General features: G+C 65.3%; 10 protein-coding genes across 10 annotated transcripts in view; 5 read left to right on the plus strand and 5 right to left on the minus strand.

The window, feature by feature from the left end:
* F751_1637 (hypothetical protein) overlaps positions 1 to 2,880 on the minus strand; it is a gene marked incomplete at both ends in the record, with an annotated part of 8,936 nt that extends 6,056 nt beyond the window's left edge. The window contains 7 exons of the mRNA XM_011404012.1: positions 266 to 399; positions 725 to 1,089; positions 1,266 to 1,356; positions 1,514 to 1,737; positions 1,925 to 2,255; positions 2,414 to 2,601; positions 2,844 to 2,880. Coding sequence (XP_011402314.1) covers positions 266 to 399; positions 725 to 1,089; positions 1,266 to 1,356; positions 1,514 to 1,737; positions 1,925 to 2,255; positions 2,414 to 2,601; positions 2,844 to 2,880 — 1,370 coding nt within the window. The remainder of the gene's footprint in view (positions 1 to 265; positions 400 to 724; positions 1,090 to 1,265; positions 1,357 to 1,513; positions 1,738 to 1,924; positions 2,256 to 2,413; positions 2,602 to 2,843) is intronic.
* Positions 2,881 to 3,203: 323 nt separating this feature from the next.
* On the plus strand, positions 3,204 to 4,314 carry F751_1638 (Tryptophan synthase alpha chain; the record flags this gene model as incomplete). Its single annotated transcript, XM_011404013.1, has 3 exons — positions 3,204 to 3,298; positions 3,386 to 3,708; positions 3,884 to 4,314. 3 exons carry the CDS (start codon positions 3,204 to 3,206, stop codon positions 4,312 to 4,314), a joined length of 849 nt encoding a protein of 282 aa, XP_011402315.1.
* Positions 4,315 to 4,762: 448 nt separating this feature from the next.
* Positions 4,763 to 4,975, minus strand: F751_1639 (hypothetical protein; the record flags this gene model as incomplete). Its single annotated transcript, XM_011404014.1, has 1 exon — positions 4,763 to 4,975. The coding sequence occupies one exon, from the start codon at positions 4,973 to 4,975 to the stop codon at positions 4,763 to 4,765; it is 213 nt and encodes a 70-aa protein (XP_011402316.1).
* A 239-nt stretch (positions 4,976 to 5,214) lies between these two features.
* Positions 5,215 to 5,848, minus strand: F751_1640 (hypothetical protein; the record flags this gene model as incomplete). Its single annotated transcript, XM_011404015.1, has 2 exons — positions 5,215 to 5,352; positions 5,615 to 5,848. 2 exons carry the CDS (start codon positions 5,846 to 5,848, stop codon positions 5,215 to 5,217), a joined length of 372 nt encoding a protein of 123 aa, XP_011402317.1.
* A 1,009-nt stretch (positions 5,849 to 6,857) lies between these two features.
* Positions 6,858 to 8,106, plus strand: F751_1641 (Gamma carbonic anhydrase-like 1, mitochondrial; the record flags this gene model as incomplete). Its single annotated transcript, XM_011404016.1, has 4 exons — positions 6,858 to 7,006; positions 7,097 to 7,202; positions 7,311 to 7,411; positions 7,641 to 8,106. The coding sequence occupies 4 exons, from the start codon at positions 6,858 to 6,860 to the stop codon at positions 8,104 to 8,106; spliced, it is 822 nt and encodes a 273-aa protein (XP_011402318.1).
* Positions 8,107 to 8,468: 362 nt separating this feature from the next.
* On the minus strand, positions 8,469 to 9,085 carry F751_1642 (O-acetylserine sulfhydrylase; the record flags this gene model as incomplete). Its single annotated transcript, XM_011404017.1, has 2 exons — positions 8,469 to 8,661; positions 8,880 to 9,085. 2 exons carry the CDS (start codon positions 9,083 to 9,085, stop codon positions 8,469 to 8,471), a joined length of 399 nt encoding a protein of 132 aa, XP_011402319.1.
* On the plus strand, positions 8,709 to 10,058 carry F751_1643 (hypothetical protein; the record flags this gene model as incomplete). Its single annotated transcript, XM_011404018.1, has 1 exon — positions 8,709 to 10,058. The coding sequence occupies one exon, from the start codon at positions 8,709 to 8,711 to the stop codon at positions 10,056 to 10,058; it is 1,350 nt and encodes a 449-aa protein (XP_011402320.1).
* Positions 9,307 to 11,647, minus strand: F751_1644 (Cysteine synthase, chloroplastic/chromoplastic; the record flags this gene model as incomplete). Its single annotated transcript, XM_011404019.1, has 10 exons — positions 9,307 to 9,499; positions 9,718 to 9,887; positions 10,103 to 10,206; positions 10,337 to 10,433; positions 10,624 to 10,719; positions 10,836 to 10,994; positions 11,102 to 11,180; positions 11,340 to 11,416; positions 11,518 to 11,572; positions 11,637 to 11,647. The coding sequence occupies 10 exons, from the start codon at positions 11,645 to 11,647 to the stop codon at positions 9,307 to 9,309; spliced, it is 1,041 nt and encodes a 346-aa protein (XP_011402321.1).
* A 962-nt stretch (positions 11,648 to 12,609) lies between these two features.
* On the plus strand, positions 12,610 to 12,924 carry F751_1645 (hypothetical protein; the record flags this gene model as incomplete). The annotated part of the gene is made up of 2 exons (XM_011404020.1): positions 12,610 to 12,768; positions 12,880 to 12,924. 2 exons carry the CDS (start codon positions 12,610 to 12,612, stop codon positions 12,922 to 12,924), a joined length of 204 nt encoding a protein of 67 aa, XP_011402322.1.
* A 187-nt stretch (positions 12,925 to 13,111) lies between these two features.
* Positions 13,112 to 16,859, plus strand: part of F751_1646 (Pyruvate kinase isozyme G, chloroplastic) — a gene marked incomplete at both ends in the record, with an annotated part of 5,371 nt that continues 1,623 nt past the window's right edge. The window contains 8 exons of the mRNA XM_011404021.1: positions 13,112 to 13,146; positions 13,256 to 13,503; positions 13,631 to 13,755; positions 14,849 to 14,976; positions 15,117 to 15,378; positions 15,497 to 15,680; positions 15,871 to 16,432; positions 16,664 to 16,817. Of these exons, the coding sequence (XP_011402323.1) occupies positions 13,112 to 13,146; positions 13,256 to 13,503; positions 13,631 to 13,755; positions 14,849 to 14,976; positions 15,117 to 15,378; positions 15,497 to 15,680; positions 15,871 to 16,432; positions 16,664 to 16,817 (1,698 nt within the window). The remainder of the gene's footprint in view (positions 13,147 to 13,255; positions 13,504 to 13,630; positions 13,756 to 14,848; positions 14,977 to 15,116; positions 15,379 to 15,496; positions 15,681 to 15,870; positions 16,433 to 16,663; positions 16,818 to 16,859) is intronic.

Here is a 16,859-nt window from a genome sequence, read left to right on the forward strand (position 1 = left end):
GTCCACCACGCGCGAGACCTCTGGCAGCGGCGAGCGGCGCAGCTCGGCCAGCGCGTCGCCGTGCCGCGCCAGCACCAGCGCCAGCAGCGAGTGCAGGCCCTCGCAGGGCAGCGCATCCAGCGCGCCCTGCACTGCGCGCCGCCAACGACGCGGCGAGGCCAGCGCGCCCGGCGCGCGCAGCGTGGAAAGCGCGGCGGCCGCGTCGGCGGCCGCGCCAGCGCCGCCGGCCCCCCGCCCGGCCTCGCCGGGGTCAGGGCCCCCGTACCCGCGGCTGTACACGCGGTGCGCATGCGTCATCAGCAGCGCCAGCACGCGCTCCAGCTGGTCGCGGCGCGTGGAGGAGAGCGCGGCCAGCTGCTCCAGGATGGCGTCCACCAGCAGCTGGGAGTCGGGCTTCTCCTGGCACAGGGTAGGGAGGGGGGTTCATGATGTCTGTGTGGCAGGCGGGGCTGTGTGGTGGTTGGTCAGGCCAGCGCGGCACTGCTGCCGGCACATGCTGAGCCCCGGTGACAAGGACAAAGGGTGGGGCCATGCTGCGATGTGGGCGTCTCGATCTCCAGCCGCCTCGCATCGTCCGCCTCCCCCTCTCCCTCCCTTCGACACCGCCGTCCAGCGTCCGAGACGCCCTCTCCACACAGAACAAACCCTCTGGGTCCATCCATTGCATCCACCCGGCCCCTGTGCCTCCCTGGCACTGGCAATGCCTGCGCTCGCCCGCGCTCACCTGCGCAACGCAGCAGAGGCAGGTCCTGGGCGGCGCGGCGTGCTCGCTGACGGTCCGCTTGGGCCGGCGCGGGGGCTGCACGGCCACCCCGGCAGCGGCGTCGTCTGCGGCGGGGCAGGGCGCGCCGCTCCGGCGCACTGCCTCCTCCTGCGGCGGGGTGCCGCCATCCTCATCCCCGCTGCCGTCCTCGTCGGCGCCGCCGTCGCTTGCGGGGCCCCAGTCGCCCCCGAGCCCCAGGCCCTCGCCGTCCTCGCTCCCATCCTCGTCCCCGGTCTCGGAGGACCAGGCGCTGCTGCCAGGGCTGAGGATGTGCGAGGCGGTGGGCAGCCGCAGCTGCATTGCCCCGCTCAGCTCCTCACTCGTCCCTGTTTTTGGGGAGAGGGAGGGGGGGTCGGCAGTCACGCGACGAGGAGCAATCCCCCAAGCCAGCCTCTCATGCGCTGTGGGTCGGCAGAGACTTGCTCCCCAAGACACCCTGCGCCGGCGGGCGCTCCACCCGCCCACGCCATGCGCCTCGACGCCCCCGCAGCCCGAGCCTCACCCTGGAGGACCTGCTCGTCCCAGCAGCACGTCATGCACAGCACGACGGGCGGGTAGCCATCCTCCTCGTTCTGGTAGTAGGCGCCCACGACCTGCGTGCGAGTGGAAGGCATGACCCGACTGCCTCGGCGCTGGCAGGAGGCATGCTACAGGCTCCGCGCCCCAGGCCCCATGGGCCACATGCAAGTCTGCCTCACCCCTGCCGGCAGGTTCTCCGCTGGGGCCCCTCCCCCCCGCTCATTGCCCCACCTCTCGGCTGCACTTGGTGCACACCAAGGGCACGTCGTCGTCAGCATACTGCACGTCCTCGTGGTAGAGTTGGAGGTGCTGCAGGAAGGCCGAGGGCTCCACCACCCGCACGTCGCACATCGGGCAGCGCCAGTAGGCCGCCGTGCGGCCGCCGGAGAGGCGCAGCAGGGCCAGCGCCTCCCACAGCTCCTTCACGGCGCCCTCGCCCCCCGTCTCCGAAGCCACTGTGGATGAAAGGGGGGAGACGGGGAGCGTTGTGAGGGAGGGGAGGATGCAGCTGCGGCGGGAGCAGGGGCGGCACTCCCCTGTTTAGTCGGGGCAGGCGATCAGCCCAATCAACCATCTCCCTCCCGACCACCCTGCCCACGCCCAGAGGGAACCCCCCCGGCCCTTCCCCCGCCAGCAGCGCACCCTCCACCATCTTGTCGATGGGCACCCGCAGCAGCTCTCGGCGCGTGGCCGGGGTCAGCGAGTTCCAGTAGTGCTCCACGCTCAGGCAGCGCTCGTGGCGGGTGAGGGCAGCGCGGTCGCCGCCGCCCCTGGCCCCCGCGGCCGCAGAGCCCTTGCCCCCCCGCGCCTTGGGCTTGGGCGGCGGCAGGTCCCACTGCTTCAGCACCGACAGGGGGCTGTGCTGGGAGCGGTAGAGGGGGCCCAGCAGGTCCATGGGCGAGGCCAGGGGGGCGCCATCCGCCGTCGTGCTGTCCAGACGCAGCATGCGCAGCAGCTCCGACAGCGTGGCTTGCTGCGGAAAGGGGGGGCGCGTTGGGAAACGAGACTCAGAGGGAGGGGGGGGGACCCGACGCTGGGGGAGAGATTACATCCAGCGCACGTGACTTTGGGAGCAGAAGCTGCCAGGTCCAAGGAACAGGACTGGGCCTCCAATCCAGGCCTGATCCGCACCTGGCTCGCGAGACGCTGGAGGTCGTGGTGGTGGGGCGAGCGACCCTTAAGGAGGTCTCGCAGAATGGTGTTGCACTCGGCTGCGATTTTGGATGTCTGCGACAGGCAGTCAGCCAGCGCCCCCTTGTCGACGGTGCCGCCGTCCGATGCATCCCCGTGATGCTCCTTGGCCTTGCGCCGGCGTCCCACTGCGGGAGGTGGGAGGCGCAACTTTGAGTGCCCGAGCACAAGTGATGGACAGCAGGAACACCATGCACAAGGTTCCAGCCAGGCCTGATCCAGGGTCTCACTTGATCTTTCTCACTGAAGCACTGGGTGGGGTGCGTGTAAGGCCATGTATCGGACCTCACGGGCCTGTCCAAGCGAAGATGCCCACGGCGACGGCACTTCACGTCACGTCGAGACTACGCAGGTAGCACCCCCTCCAAACCTCTCGTAGCCCTGTGCAGCTTCGGCATTACCGGCATGCTGATCCCTGGGCGATTTGCCCCTCTTGAGCAGGCCCGCTGGGCAGAGACTTTTGGGGGGAGGCTGGAAAGCCAGGCACAGCTCGCGACAACATGGCAGCATGGATGCCGAGGCATTGCCATGCACATGGCCGGGTCCCTGCCCAGTCTCCAAACCCAGGCCGCTTGTGATTTTGGGAATGGCCTCCTCCCTCCGCCTGGCAGCGGCCCCAGGCCAGGCCACAGTACTCACCCGGAAAGGTGGTCACCTCGCCGTCCTGCGCCCAGCACCCAGGTTCGCAGCCTTCCAGTCCAGACCCCGGTGCGCTGCCCTTCGCCCCGTCATGGTAGCTTCAGCCGAGTCAGCTGCCCTGGAGGGCGCTCAGGCGCGTGGTGCCAGCATCACCGACACCATGCAGGCCCTGAAACGGGAGGGCCGGTGAGCAGGGCCGTGGGCGGGTGCCGGGAGCATGGCGAGGCATGGGCATTGGAATTGCCAGCCTCATGCACAATCTGCACCCCACAGAGTGGCATTCATCCCCTTCCTGGTGGCCTGCGACCCGGACCGGGACACCACGGTGGAGGCCATCCGCCGGCTGGATGCCCTGGGCGCCTCTGTCATCGAGCTGGGGGTGCCCTATTGCGACCCTGTGGCGGACGGACCCGTCATCCAGGCCGCTGCCACGCGTGGCCTGGCCCACGGCACCACCCTGGACGACGTGCTGGGCCTGGTGGCCGAGGTGGCGCCCACCATCAAGGCCCCCATCCTGCTCTTCGTCTACTTCAACCCCATCCTCACCCGGGGCCTGGAGAAGTTCTGCGCGCAGGCAATTGCCGCGGGGGCCAAGGGTGAGACGGGTCTGTAGGGAGTGTGGGCATGCATCCGCATGGCCTCGGCAGACCCCCCGCTCCGCACCGTGCCATGTCTCTCCGCCGTGCCCCTCGAGCAGTATGGGCATGTGCTCGGCCCATTCCAGTCTTTGCCCACCCTCTCAGTCGCCCCTCTCTGTCTCCCTCATCCAAGGCCTCCTGGTCCCCGACATCCCCCTGGAGGAGGCGTCGGCCGTGGCCGACGTGGCGGCGGCGCACGGCCTGGAGCTTGTCCTGCTGACCACGCCCACGACCCCCCCCGAGCGCATGCAGGCCATCGCCCGTCGCTCCTCCGGCTTCGTCTACCTCGTGTCCATCACCGGGGTCACGGGAGTCAAGGAGGCCATGGAGGCGCGCGTGGAGGGCCTCATCGCCGAGCTGCAGCGCCAGACCGACAAGCCCGTCGCGGTCGGCTTCGGCGTCTCCCGCCCCGACCAGGCGCGCCAGCTGGCGGGCTGGGGCGCGGAGGGCGTCATCGTCGGCTCGGCCCTTGTGCGGGCGCTGGGCGAGGCCGCCAGCCCCGCAGAGGGCCTGGACGCCATGGCCGAGCTGGCCGCCAGCCTGGTGCAGGCCATCCAGAAGTGAGCGGGGCGCGGGTGCGCTGGGCCGCCCAGCGCTCCGTGCGGGAGGGTGCCGGGCGCAGGCCGGCGAGGGGTCTGCTCCCGAGCCGGCCAAGGCGTGAAACGGGGCACGCGCCTGCCAATCCCTCGGCGCCCAGTCGACGAACACTTGACCTCCAGTCGCTGCGTTACGCTGCGGCCCGATGCAGGCAGTCCTCCCTTCTTGTACCTCCGAGTGCTCCTCTCGCTGCCTGCCCCCTGTCCCTCTGCCCCCAGGTTTTGAGTCCACCTGCTGCTGCTTGGCAGGAAGATGCAAGGCCAACATGTGGCAACACCCAGCCTCCCATCCAGGATTGGAATGCACAGGAACCCACTTCTCTCCTCCAGCTTGCTTGTCCAGGCTATCCTGCTGGCAGTGGTTATTAGCATGCAAGCCCTTCACGAGCGGGAGTTCAGCCAGGCCTGGGATGCCGTCAGGGGAGGGACCCTCGCAGCCCGACGGTGTGCAGGTACACGAAGACCATGGTCCCCAGGCAGCAGAGCAGGGCGAATGCCATCAGCGCGCTGCGAGGGTCGACCCACCGGCGAGATCGGCGCCGGGGCCGCTTGCGGGCCAGGTCCACAGAGGGGCCGGGGGAGGTCACCGCCCCATTGGACGAGATGTCCCTGCGCGGTGCAAGCAACATGGTGGTTATGGTCAGGATACAGGACTGGCGTTCCCGTCAGCTGTACAGAGCAACATGGGGTCGCCATTCTTGCGCTCATATTCCTCGCCGGGGCATGCTGAGAGTGGACGCCCCGGGCCAGCCCCATATCAAGGCCTCGCCGCCTCATGAAATGCAGTGCGACAGCTTGGCCGCATGGGCTCCGGTGCCTTGATTCTAGTGCTCAACCCTTGGTCTGCCAGTTCACCCCCCACTCCATCCTACTTGGTGGTCACTGGCAATCGGCCATTACTGGACGAAAAGAGGCCCGGGAAGAGCGGCTGCAGCGTGCGCTGCAGCGCCGAATGGCGCTTCTGATATTTGCTGTCGCCGTCCTCGTCATGGACGGCAGGTTCCACCTGCAGGGGGCTCACTGCAGGCTCAGACCCTCCCCCGAGACCACGGAAGGGCGTCGATGAGGTTCGCTGGACTGCAGCGGGCGCCACCCCGGAGGTGGACGTTGCCAGCTGAGCGGGAGCCTGTTGCGTCGAGCACAGGGTTGGAGATTGAAATTGGAGCGAGCTACTATGGCCAGTGGACTGGGTGCAGGAAGAGACAGCCATGCCCTGTGAGGAGCGATGGACCATGGCACCGCCATAGTCCTGGGCCAGTCCCACACACCTCCGTCACAGCAAGGTCGTCGATGTCCTGCAACTGATCCAGTCGCGTGATGACCTCCCCGGTGCTGGCCAGGAACACGCCGTCCACTGCCCCCAGCTTGAGCTTGGCTGCCACGGAGGCGGTGAACTTGTCCCAAGCGGCGTTTTCGGGCAGGGGGATGGCTACCCTTCGGCGATGGGGCGCATCCTTCAGAGTTACGAATACAAGCCGAGGAGCATCCTGGGGATCGTACATGGTGTGGAAACGAGTGTCTCTCGGTTCTTCAGCGTTGCCGATAGGGGCAACACCATAGGCTTGCACCGCACTGGCACCCTCGACAGCTCACCAGATCCGAGGGTCCTACCCCCAGTCCGCGCGTGGTCACAGCCATTTCAATGCAGTGAACCAATGTCCGCCCGACTTTGTCGAGACCGGCTTCCGAACGAATGCCACACCAGCCCAAGTGATCGAGCACGAGTCGGTGTAAAGTACTCCCGCTCTTTGCTGGATTGGAGAAGGGATTGTTTTATCGTGATGAAGTTTCATCGCTGGATGCAGCACCTGATGGAGTGTGGGTGTCGCTGATCTCCAGTCGCACGGGTCGCATTCAAGGTATGCGCTGTCCCTTAGAAGGAGGCTGCGTGAAGAAAGGACATGGCTTAAGGTGTCCTTGTATGATTTGCAAGCAGCACACAGGATACCGGTTATTCATAGCTTACAATAACTAGATACAGCAGTCAATAACCGTATTCTCCTTCATGATGTTTGATATGTACTCAAAATGGAGGATGGCATAGCGAAGGTTGTCAGTTCACTGCTCCTAGTATGCAGCTTGGGCACTGTGTGAACCGCAGCCTTACGTGAAAGTCTAGAACAGGGTACTGTTTTCGTAGAGAGTGTGCAGTGACGGGTCTCCACCTCAGGGGCACGCTCATGAATGATGAGTGTCATGTATGGGCCATGACCACCATAAGTAGCATTACCAGACTGCGCGCAGATTGAGAAACCAAGGCATATTTCTGTTTCTGGTAGATGATCGAGGTAAAGTAACTGTCATCCTCAAAGTGTCTGTCATGATGCATGTTGAGAGTGTTCTTGCTTGGCCAAACTTCTGCTGTACCCCTGCGCAGTCCAAGAAAGGGTGGGCGAGGCCTGGGGCAGAGTAGACCTGACGAGGCTCCAGCACCCCTAGTCAAGTCGAGTGCATATCCCCGCAAATTATATTTCTACCTGTATTGTAGGCGCCCCAGGCAGCTGCGGCGAGATGGCATTGCGCCGGGCCAGTGCCCAGCTCTGGGGACGGTGCCTTGCCGTGCAGCGGGCCGAGTTCCCCGGGGCAGCAGCACAGAGGGTCTTCACCACCTCATCCAGCTCACACACATCCATCCACATCGAGGAGGAGGTTTACAATAGGTGAGGGGTCTGGGGCGGGTGGTGCCGGAGTGGCACGGGACGTGAGTGCCGGACCCTCTCAAGGTAGTCGCCCCGGGTTTCACCCCGCAGGCAGCGTCAGCTCATCCCCCTGGGCAACCGAGTCCCTTCCCTGGCACCGGACGCCTGGGTGGCCCCCAGCGCGGTGGTCATCGGCGACGTGGATCTATACGACCAGGTGGGATGCTTGGTTGGGGAGTGTTGTAGGTGGGGGATGTTGGTGACCAATGGCCACTCTCCCATAATGCCCCTGACGCCCCCTTTTCCACACTCACCCACCCGCCAGGCTTCCATCTGGTATGGCGCCGTCCTGCGCGGCGACCTGAACACCATCAAGGTCGGCGCGTTCTCCAACGTCCAGGACCGCACCGTCATCCATGCCGCCAGGTGCCGTGGAGTTGGGCTTAGAGGGTCGGAGTTTTGTTTCCGCACATGCAGTCGCAGCCTAGCGTAGGCGCACTGTAGCCTCCGGGACACCTCACTTCGCTGCGCGTTCCCATGCTTGCCCATTGCCGCCTGACTGGTCCATCATTTTGGGTGAGCGGCCCTCCCCTCCCTTTCTTAATCCCTCCCCCTCGCCCTCCCCTCCCCCCTAAAAAACAACAATTCCCAACAGCTCCTCCCCCACCGGCCTCCCCGCCGCGACAACCATCGGGCACTACGTGACGGTGGGCCAGGGCTGCCTGCTGCGCAGTGTGACGCTGGAGGACCAGGTGGTTGTGGGCGACCGCTGCGTGCTGCTGGAGGGCAGCCTGGTGGAACGGCAGAGCGTGCTGGCCCCCGGCAGCGTGCTGCCCCCCGGCCGCCGCGTCCCTGCCGGCGAGCTCTGGGCGGGCAACCCCGCGCGTTTCGTGCGCAAGCTGAGCCGGGACGAGGCAGCGGGCATAGTGCCGCTGGCCAACTCGATGGCCCCTGCCGTGGACCAGCACGCCTCCGAGTTCACCCCCGTCTCCTTCGCCTACGCCGAGGCCGAGGCCCTGCGCGCCATCCTGAAGCCCGGCGCCGCGCTGGCGGACGCCGCCGCCCTGGGCGACGGCAGCGCCATCCCGCCCCAGCCGCTCCCGGCGCCGCACAAGGACTGAGCGGGCGCGCCAGGTGGGGCGGCGCTGGGGCGGGGCAGCGCTCGCGCACTGGAGTCCTGGCCGCCTCCACCAGGGCACGGCCCCCCTGCCTGGGGGGCCCTGCCTGGAATGCCCTGCCTGGAACGCCTGAGGGTCGCTGCAACCCCCCCGGGCTCCAAAACACACCCGCGTGATCGCCGCTTTCCCCCGCAGCACCCTCACCCGGCCCCCCTGCCTGATGCCTCTGGCGGCGGCGGACCACCGGATGGGTGCATGTACACGATGCGGTACGGCAACGAAGGTGGTCTGTGACGCAGCGGACCCTCCCTGGCCCCACCCCCGCCCTCGCAGACGCGGCGCATGCCCTCACTGGCGCCCGCCCCTCACAGCTTGGGCGGGTCGCGATCGGCCACGTACAGCCCGTTGTGCATGCGCCACTCGGCCGGCATCTCGTCCTCCTCCGTCGCGTCCTGGGTCCACAGCTGGCTGTACAGGACGGAGGACAGGTAGCGCTCGCCAAAGGAGGGCAGCACCACCACTATGCGCTTGCCCGCATTCTCCGGACGCTGCGCCACCCTGGATGGGGGTGGAATGGGGAGGGAGTGGAATGGGGAGGGAGTGGAATGGGGGGTGTAAAGGGGGAGGGGGAGTATGGCGGGCTGCCACCCCGATGGGCCATAGATCCAAGTCCAGGAGGGTGGGGATTTTGGGCGCTGCATTCCTGGCCCCTGCCCCAGCGCCCGCCTGCGGTGGTGAGTGCATGGGCCGGCCCCCACCCCAACCCCCGGCCTCACTTGTACGCGGCGTGCACGGCTGCGCCCGAGGAGATGCCGCACAGGATGCCCTCCTCCTGGGCCAGCTTCCGCGCAACCGCCACGGCCTCCTGCGTGCGCACGCGCAGTACCTCGTCCAGCAGGCTGAAGTCCAGGACTCGCGGGATGAAACCCGCGCCCAGCCCCTCAATCTGCTCGGACGCGCGGCGCAGAGGGAAAGGGGTCATGGGAAGAGCATGGAGGGGGGGGGGGGGCCAGTTCGCCGCTTTCCCCCGCAGCACCCTCACCCGGCCCCCCTGCCTGATGCCTCTGGCGGCGGCGGACCACCGGATGGGTGCATGTACACGATGCGGTACGGCAACGAAGGTGGTCTGTGACGCAGCGGACCCTCCCTGGCCCCACCCCCGCCCTCGCAGACGCGGCGCATGCCCTCACTGGCGCCCGCCCCTCACAGCTTGGGCGGGTCGCGATCGGCCACGTACAGCCCGTTGTGCATGCGCCACTCGGCCGGCATCTCGTCCTCCTCCGTCGCGTCCTGGGTCCACAGCTGGCTGTACAGGACGGAGGACAGGTAGCGCTCGCCAAAGGAGGGCAGCACCACCACTATGCGCTTGCCCGCATTCTCCGGACGCTGCGCCACCCTGGATGGGGGTGGAATGGGGAGGGAGTGGAATGGGGAGGGAGTGGAATGGGGGGTGTAAAGGGGGAGGGGGAGTATGGCGGGCTGCCACCCCGATGGGCCATAGATCCAAGTCCAGGAGGGTGGGGATTTTGGGCGCTGCATTCCTGGCCCCTGCCCCAGCGCCCGCCTGCGGTGGTGAGTGCATGGGCCGGCCCCCACCCCAACCCCCGGCCTCACTTGTACGCGGCGTGCACGGCTGCGCCCGAGGAGATGCCGCACAGGATGCCCTCCTCCTGGGCCAGCTTCCGCGCAACCGCCACGGCCTCCTGCGTGCGCACGCGCAGTACCTCGTCCAGCAGGCTGAAGTCCAGGACTCGCGGGATGAAACCCGCGCCCAGCCCCTCAATCTGCTCGGACGCGCGGCGCAGAGGGAAAGGGGTCATGGGAAGAGCATGGAGAGGGGGGGGGGGTCCACGCTCGCCGGGCAGCCGAGGCCAGCGGCAGTTGCCCCGTCAGCTTGGGGTGCCGCATGCCGACGCATGCGCACAGGGCACCAGGGGGGGGGGATGCAACCATGAGCACCAGCCACCCCCTCCGCCCCCCTTTTGCGGTTGGCCCGCACCTGGTGGTAGCCTGGCCTCCCGCCCGAGAGCACCGGCGACTCTGCGGGCTCCACCGCGATGATCTCCAGCGAGGGGTTCCGCTCTTTCAGGTACCGACCCAGGCCTGGCACGGGGAGGGGAGGGTCAAATAATGTAGACCAGGGCGGGGGCTGCGACACAGGCATGGCATTTGTTTGTAGGGCTGCAGGTCTGCGTGCAGTTGCAGCACTCCCCCTCCCCTCCCCGGCGCTCACCAGTGATGGTGCCGCCGGTTCCGACCCCTGCCACCAGAATGTCCACCTTCCCAGCGGTGTCCCGCCAGACCTCCGGCCCCGTGCCCTCATAGTGGGCCTGGAAAGGGTTGGGGAGCGTGGCGGCGGGGATTGGGGAGGACTACCCCGGGCCACCTGGCCGGCAGGGCGGGAATGGAGCGCTGCCGCACACGCTGTGCATCAGGACGATCGCCCTCACCGTCATGCCTGCAGCCATGGGGACGCTCATGCGCAGGCAGGCCTCGGAACAACCCACCCCCGCGGCACACCTCTGGGTTGGCGGGGTTGTCAAACTGCTGCAGCATGTACGCGCCGGGGGTGGTCGCCACGATGGACTCTGCCTTCTCGATGGCTGCCACCATGCCCTGCGGCGATCCAGTGGGCGGCGGGGGCTGGGCACCGCTGTCTGACAGCGCACTGGTCCCCCGGTCTGTGCAGGGAGGGTCCTCACGAGCCACGGCACCCACGCCCACGCCCGCACCAGCTTCCCATCGGTGAGCGCCAGCTCAGCGCCCAGCGCGCGCAGCAGGACCCTCCGCTCCAGGCTGGAGGAGTCGGGCAGGGCCAGGATCAGGCGGTACCCCTTTGCTGCAGCCACCCAGGCCAGGCCCACCCCCGTGTTCCCCGAGGTGGGCTCCACCTGTCATGGGGGGAAGGTGGCGTGTGTGGGGGGATTCTGGGGTATGGACCGCGGGGCGGGGCAGCACGTTGGTCACCTGGCCGCAGCGGACCAGCGATGCCACTCACCAGCACAGTCCTGTCGGGGGAGATGAGGCCCCGCTCCTCCGCGCGAGCCACCATCTGGGCTGCGATGCGGTCCTTCACGCTGCACAGGGATCGCAGGGGGTGGGGGTTGATGGGGTGCGGCCCTCCTGTCCAGCCGAGAGCACCCGCATGCACACGGCGCGGCACGCGTGGGGACGGCGACCGGCGCGCGAATGGCGTCCAGGTACGGCCGCAGCCAGGGGCCTGCCCACTGACCGACCTTTTGCAGGGCTGCAGGTACTCCAGCTTGCAAACAATCTCCGCAAAGCATGGGACCGGCAGCTTCTGCAGGCGGACCTGCGTCCGGTGGCAGGCGTGGAGGGGGGAGGCTGCCCACTGGCCCCGACACTCGTCGAGGACAGGGCACAGCGACTGGCATGCCCGATGCAGAGCCTCACCAATGGGGTGCGGCCGATGATCGCCGTGGCGTCTGGGTAGATGGTGCCCTCCTGGCTGGCCGTGGCGAGTGGCGCAGCCACTTGGTTGCCTGCACGTGTCCAGGAAGCCCCCCGCCCACCTCGTGCACATCGAGTGCGGCTGGGGGGAGGGAGGAGGGGACCCCGAGGGGGCCCTGAAGTACCCCGAGGTACTGGGCAAGGGTAGGGCAAAGGCGCAGGCCATGTGCCTCGCACGGATGCTTCCGGACCAGATCAGGGCTTCCGGCTGCTCTCAATATGAAAGATATTGGAATATAGATCAGTCCTTTCCACAGCAAATCAGCGATGCCCAACTTCCGCTCGGATGTGGCTCGCAGTGTCTCAGGTGTTTGGTGCTGGGGCTGGATGAGGGTGGCGAGATCCAATTGCTTCACCCAATCTCCTCAACCTCGAATTATGTGACAGTTTTCTTTATATATTGGCATCCCTCCTCGTCCTGGTTAATCCCATGCTGGCTTGTTCCGCGAGCGCTCCGCTCCCGGAACTTTCCCGCCACTGCACCACCGCATGCAAAGGCCAGCGCAAGCCCGAAAGCAGCTAGTTTCAAGACGAGTCACGTAAAAATCAAAGCCATGTGTGTCTGTATACTTAGGTCATCTGGCACTCTCTGAATTGTTGGGACCAGGCCCTCTGGCACCCCGGCAAGTGCAGCCTGAGCGCAGCATTCAAGAACATAGCTTCCGGGTTCCGCCTTCATCATGAGCCAGGGATCACGAATTCAGCAATGGCTAGCTTTTCGATACGAATCGTTTTTGATAGCGAGTAACCACTGAGAAGGGGACTTGTCACCTTTGCAAAGGCGGGAGACAGAAATGCCGTCGGTAGGGGCTGTTTATAGACATACAAACAATTTAAAGCAGAAACAGGATATGGAAGGTAAGCAGTTCGTAATAATTATGTACTTGCAACCACAATGCTAAAGCCCTCGATGGCATATGCGAAGGAAAGGAGGGCATCCGGGTGGCCGCGAGCATTCCCCTCTCCGCTGCGACCAGAACAAAATTAGGGGGAGCATGCAATATAGTACGCACAAACTGCTCCTCAGCAAGCAGAATGCTGCTTCTTCCCGCGCAGTCCACATTACTGCATCGTTTTGGTGCTGAAAGATATCCCATCTTGGCCCACACCTTTTCGGGCAAGATGGTGTCGCAAGTGCGGACATGCCTTTGGAGCACGATGCTCCCCCTGTTAAGCCTCGGTGTGCTCTCACGGGTAAGTTGAGGTGGACTTTGGGGCGTGCAAGACTTTCAGAGGTTAGGCCATCTTGTAGTGGATGCCAGATCTGGATTGCGACGCCCCATACGTCATTCCCCTCACGCTCAGGGCGCATGCACGACGAAGTTCTTCCCTCTCCCGGCTGCCACGTGAGTTGTGCCTGGCAGTACTGGTTAGCAGTCCGTGCAGCTGTGCTTCCGCAGGGGCCGGAGCCTGACTGACGATGGATTGATTGTGCTGCGTAAAGCTGGCACGGGTGGGTGTCCGGACGCCGGATGCTGCTCCCTCGACCTCGTCGTGCACTCCTTCTTCCTCTAATAGGTACGGGCCCCACGTCTACATGCTGGAGGTTAGCAGCGCAGACACCCTCTGCAGGTGCGTGCTGAGTCCGACTCGGTCTAGTTCTGGAATGCAAGTCCTAGACAACGGCATGGCTCATATCACCAGCCCATCTGACTGACCTTTTGTCCCTCAACCACCACAGGTGGATGGGCTACGCCAAGGCGGGTTCGGTCAGGGAGACCACTCTCCATGTCCTCGGCCTTTCCGTCGGTGCCATCAAGATGAGCCCCTTTGAGGTCATCAACGAGCGTTCCACCAAGATCATGGTGAGCGTAGAGTGCCTCAAGGCCGGACAGAAGGCGTGCACAGCAGACAAGAATGGCAACATTGGTACCGGGAATAAGGGAAATAACAATTTTGGCGACTACAACGACGGCAACAACAACATCGGTGAGCAGGATTGCAGGGATGGCGGATTGGCACTTGGACGCATGGTTTGATATGATAAGAGTGCACGATTGCAGGCCCCCTTCTCCCCCTGCCACTGATTATACCATGCAAACGGCCAATAATGCAGGGAACTCCAACATGGGAGACCTCAACTGGGGTTACAACAACAAGGGCACCAATCTGCGGTGCAACAACGCGATTGGAACTCGAAAGGTTTTGAACATGTGCAGCCTGAAGGAACTTGGCAAGTCGGTGCTCAGGGACTACAACCAACCACCGCCCTCACCTCCCAAGAAGGCGTCCCCGCCGCCCCCCAAGAAGGCTCCCTCGCCGCCCTCCACAAAGATGTCGCCATTTCCTCCTCTTATAAGATCACCACCTCCACCGCAATCTCCCAGTCCTCCACTCCCATCGCCGCCTCCCACATCACCCTCCCCCTCTACGCCACGGTCCATCCTGCCGCCCCCGCCCTCCATGCCGCCGTCCATCCTGCCGCCCCCGCCCTCCATCCTGCCGCCTCCGCCCTCCACATCACCCACCATCTGGCCGCCTCCACCTTTTATGCCGCCAACCATCCTGTCCCCTCCCACATCCTGAAATTGGACCCCCTAAAGCTTCCATCCTCGCCATCATCCCCCAGCTACGCTGTCCTTGTCTTTGACTCCTCCACCGTCGGCCCCTAATGTGGCTGAATCTTGGCCCTATCCTTCTTCGCTCTCCACAATCCCTGATGGCGTCCCCTGCAACCTCCATCATCAATATTGTTGATCACAATGACTTGGTCTTTCCAAAGCTCCTACAAGGCAGCGCTGAAGCACAAGAACGCAACAATGCAGACGCAGGATGTCTTTGTGAGCTGCGGCCTCACCTTGCGATCAGCTGCCTTGGGAGTGTGCATAGATTCAAGTTTGCAGTCCTGGATTTCCCCTGTGCAAGTTCGAATATTCTCCCAAAGATAAGTGTAACAGCTAGACAAGGACAATAACATCTCACCCTCCATCATGGGCGTTAGCCAGGTGTAATTGTTGGGGAGCCCAGACCAATGGAGCGCAATGACTGGTGTCCCTCAAATCCGTCGTGCTTGGCAAGGCGTCCTGTATGATGAGGCGCCCCATGCACTTTCGACTGTGTTGAAGGGATCAATGCACTCTCATGGGCTTGTTCCTGGATAACAGTCGGGATTGCAGAAGAATGGTCCCTCCAGATTTGGGGAGGTCAACACAGCTTGTGCCACGTCGGCAACCCTCTCTACCCCGGCTCCATCGACTCTCATGGCAGAATGGTGTTGGGGCATGCCAGCAACCCCAAGGTGCCCTATAAAACTTCGATTATGCCCATGATGCAGTGCTCAGTGTCTACGGTGAGGCCCTTTGGGGCGTTCAGCCCCCATCAGGCAGGGACCCGGAGGCCCGCGCACACCGCAGCCCGTGTGCTGTGCACTGCCACTCCGCCCGTAAACCGCGGCGGTGGGAGGTGAGTCGATATGAATTTCTTTCCTGGACTTCACAGGGTTGTGATGGGGCTGACGGGTGCCTGCTTGCGGGCCGATCGGTCTCGACGCATCAGGGCGAGGCCAGCCACCCACCAGGGTTCTCCCTGCGCCCGATCCGCAGGCCCGAGCCTTCCCGACCCACCACCGCCACCTCCGCCGTTGCCGGGTATGCCAAGGGCATTTCCCTGTCCCCCTCCTTGGCGTCTCAGCAGCTGGACGACGAGGATGGGGAGTACTCCCTGAACGCGCCCCCCCGGAAGACCAAGACGGTGTGCACCATCGGCCCCACCTCCTGCGACCGGGAGGCGTTCTTCCGCCTCGCCGACTCCGGCATGAATGTCGTGCGCCTCAACATGTCCCACGGCGACCACGCCTCCCACCAGGTTTGTTGGGGAGAGGTGTGGGAGGGGAAGGCAGACCCGCCCATGCATACCTATCTCCCCCCCGCCCCCGCCCCCGCCCCCTTCGCCCCTGATCTCGCTCACCGCTCGCTCACCGCAGCAAGTCATCGATCTGGTGCGGGAGTACAACGCGATGGGCCGGCGCAACTTGGCCATCATGCTGGACACCAAGGGGCCCGAGGTGCGCTCCGGTGACGTCACCCAGCCCCTGGAGCTGCGGGCCGGGGAGACGGTCACCTTCACCATCGTCGCCGGCGCGGACGGCACCAACAATCGCATCGGAGGTGTGGGTGGGGCTGGATGGGGAGGAGGAGGGGAGCGGCGGGGGCCCAATGGGCGGGCACCCCCCCTCCTCCCCGGGGCGCCATCCCCTCTCCCGCCCCAGGGGCCCTGATCGCGTGTGGGACCGGTCTCTCCCTCCCCACCACAAAGCTTCTCGACCCCAGGAACATCACCCCCCCTTAAACGTAACAGTGAACTACGACGGCTTCATCGACGACGTGGAGCTGGGCGACATCCTGCTGGTGGACGGCGGCATCATGAGCGCGGTGGTGCGCTCCAAGACCGACACCGATGTGGTCACCGAGATCGTGGACGGGGGGAGCATGAAGTCGCGGCGCCACCTGAACATCCGCGGCAAGTCGGCCAACCTGCCCGCCATCACCGACCGCGACTGGGCCGACATCCGGTTCGGGCTGGAGCAGGGCGTGGACTACTATGCACTGTCCTTTGTTCGCACCGCCGACGTCATCTACGAGCTCAAGGACTGGCTGGCGCGGGCGGGGGCCACTGGCACCTCCGCCATCGGCGTGCTGGCCAAGATCGAGTCCGCCGACTCCGTGGCCAACCTGGACGCCATCCTGGACGCGGTGGATGGCGCCATGGTGGCACGCGGGGACCTGGGCGCCGAGCTGCCGGTGGAGGAGGTGCCCTACTGGCAGTCCAAGATCGTGAGGGGGTGCCGCAAGCGCGGCAAGCCCGTCATCGTCGCCACAAACATGCTGGAGTCCATGATCAAATGCCCCACGCCCACCCGGTGGGTTTGGGTGGGTGGGTGGGTGGGTGGGGGTGGGGGAGGGGTGGTCGGAAGGGGGGTGCATCGAGCAGTGGAAGTGCTGCTCTGGTATAGAGGAACGAGGGGCAGAAACTGGAGGCAGGCAGCGCCCCCTTCCCTTACCATGTGATCTCCCAAACCCTGAGATCCCCAGGCTCCTGGCTCACCTCTTCCGTCCTCTCAACTCATCCTGCAAACACCCACACCCCGCAGGGCGGAGGTGAGCGACATCGCCATTGCGGTGCGTGAAGGTGCTGACGCGGTCATGCTGTCGGGCGAGACCGCGCACGGCTCCTTCCCCTTCAAGTCCCTGGACGTCATGGCCATGGTGGCCAGGCGCACTGAGCGTGCCATGCTCAGCTACGAGGTGCGAACTGGGCCCGGGAGCCGCGTATGTGGGGAAGGGGGG

Source organism: Auxenochlorella protothecoides (assembly GCF_000733215.1).
Source record: "Auxenochlorella protothecoides strain 0710 unplaced genomic scaffold scaffold17, whole genome shotgun sequence".
Taxonomy (NCBI): Eukaryota; Viridiplantae; Chlorophyta; class Trebouxiophyceae; order Chlorellales; family Chlorellaceae; genus Auxenochlorella; species Auxenochlorella protothecoides.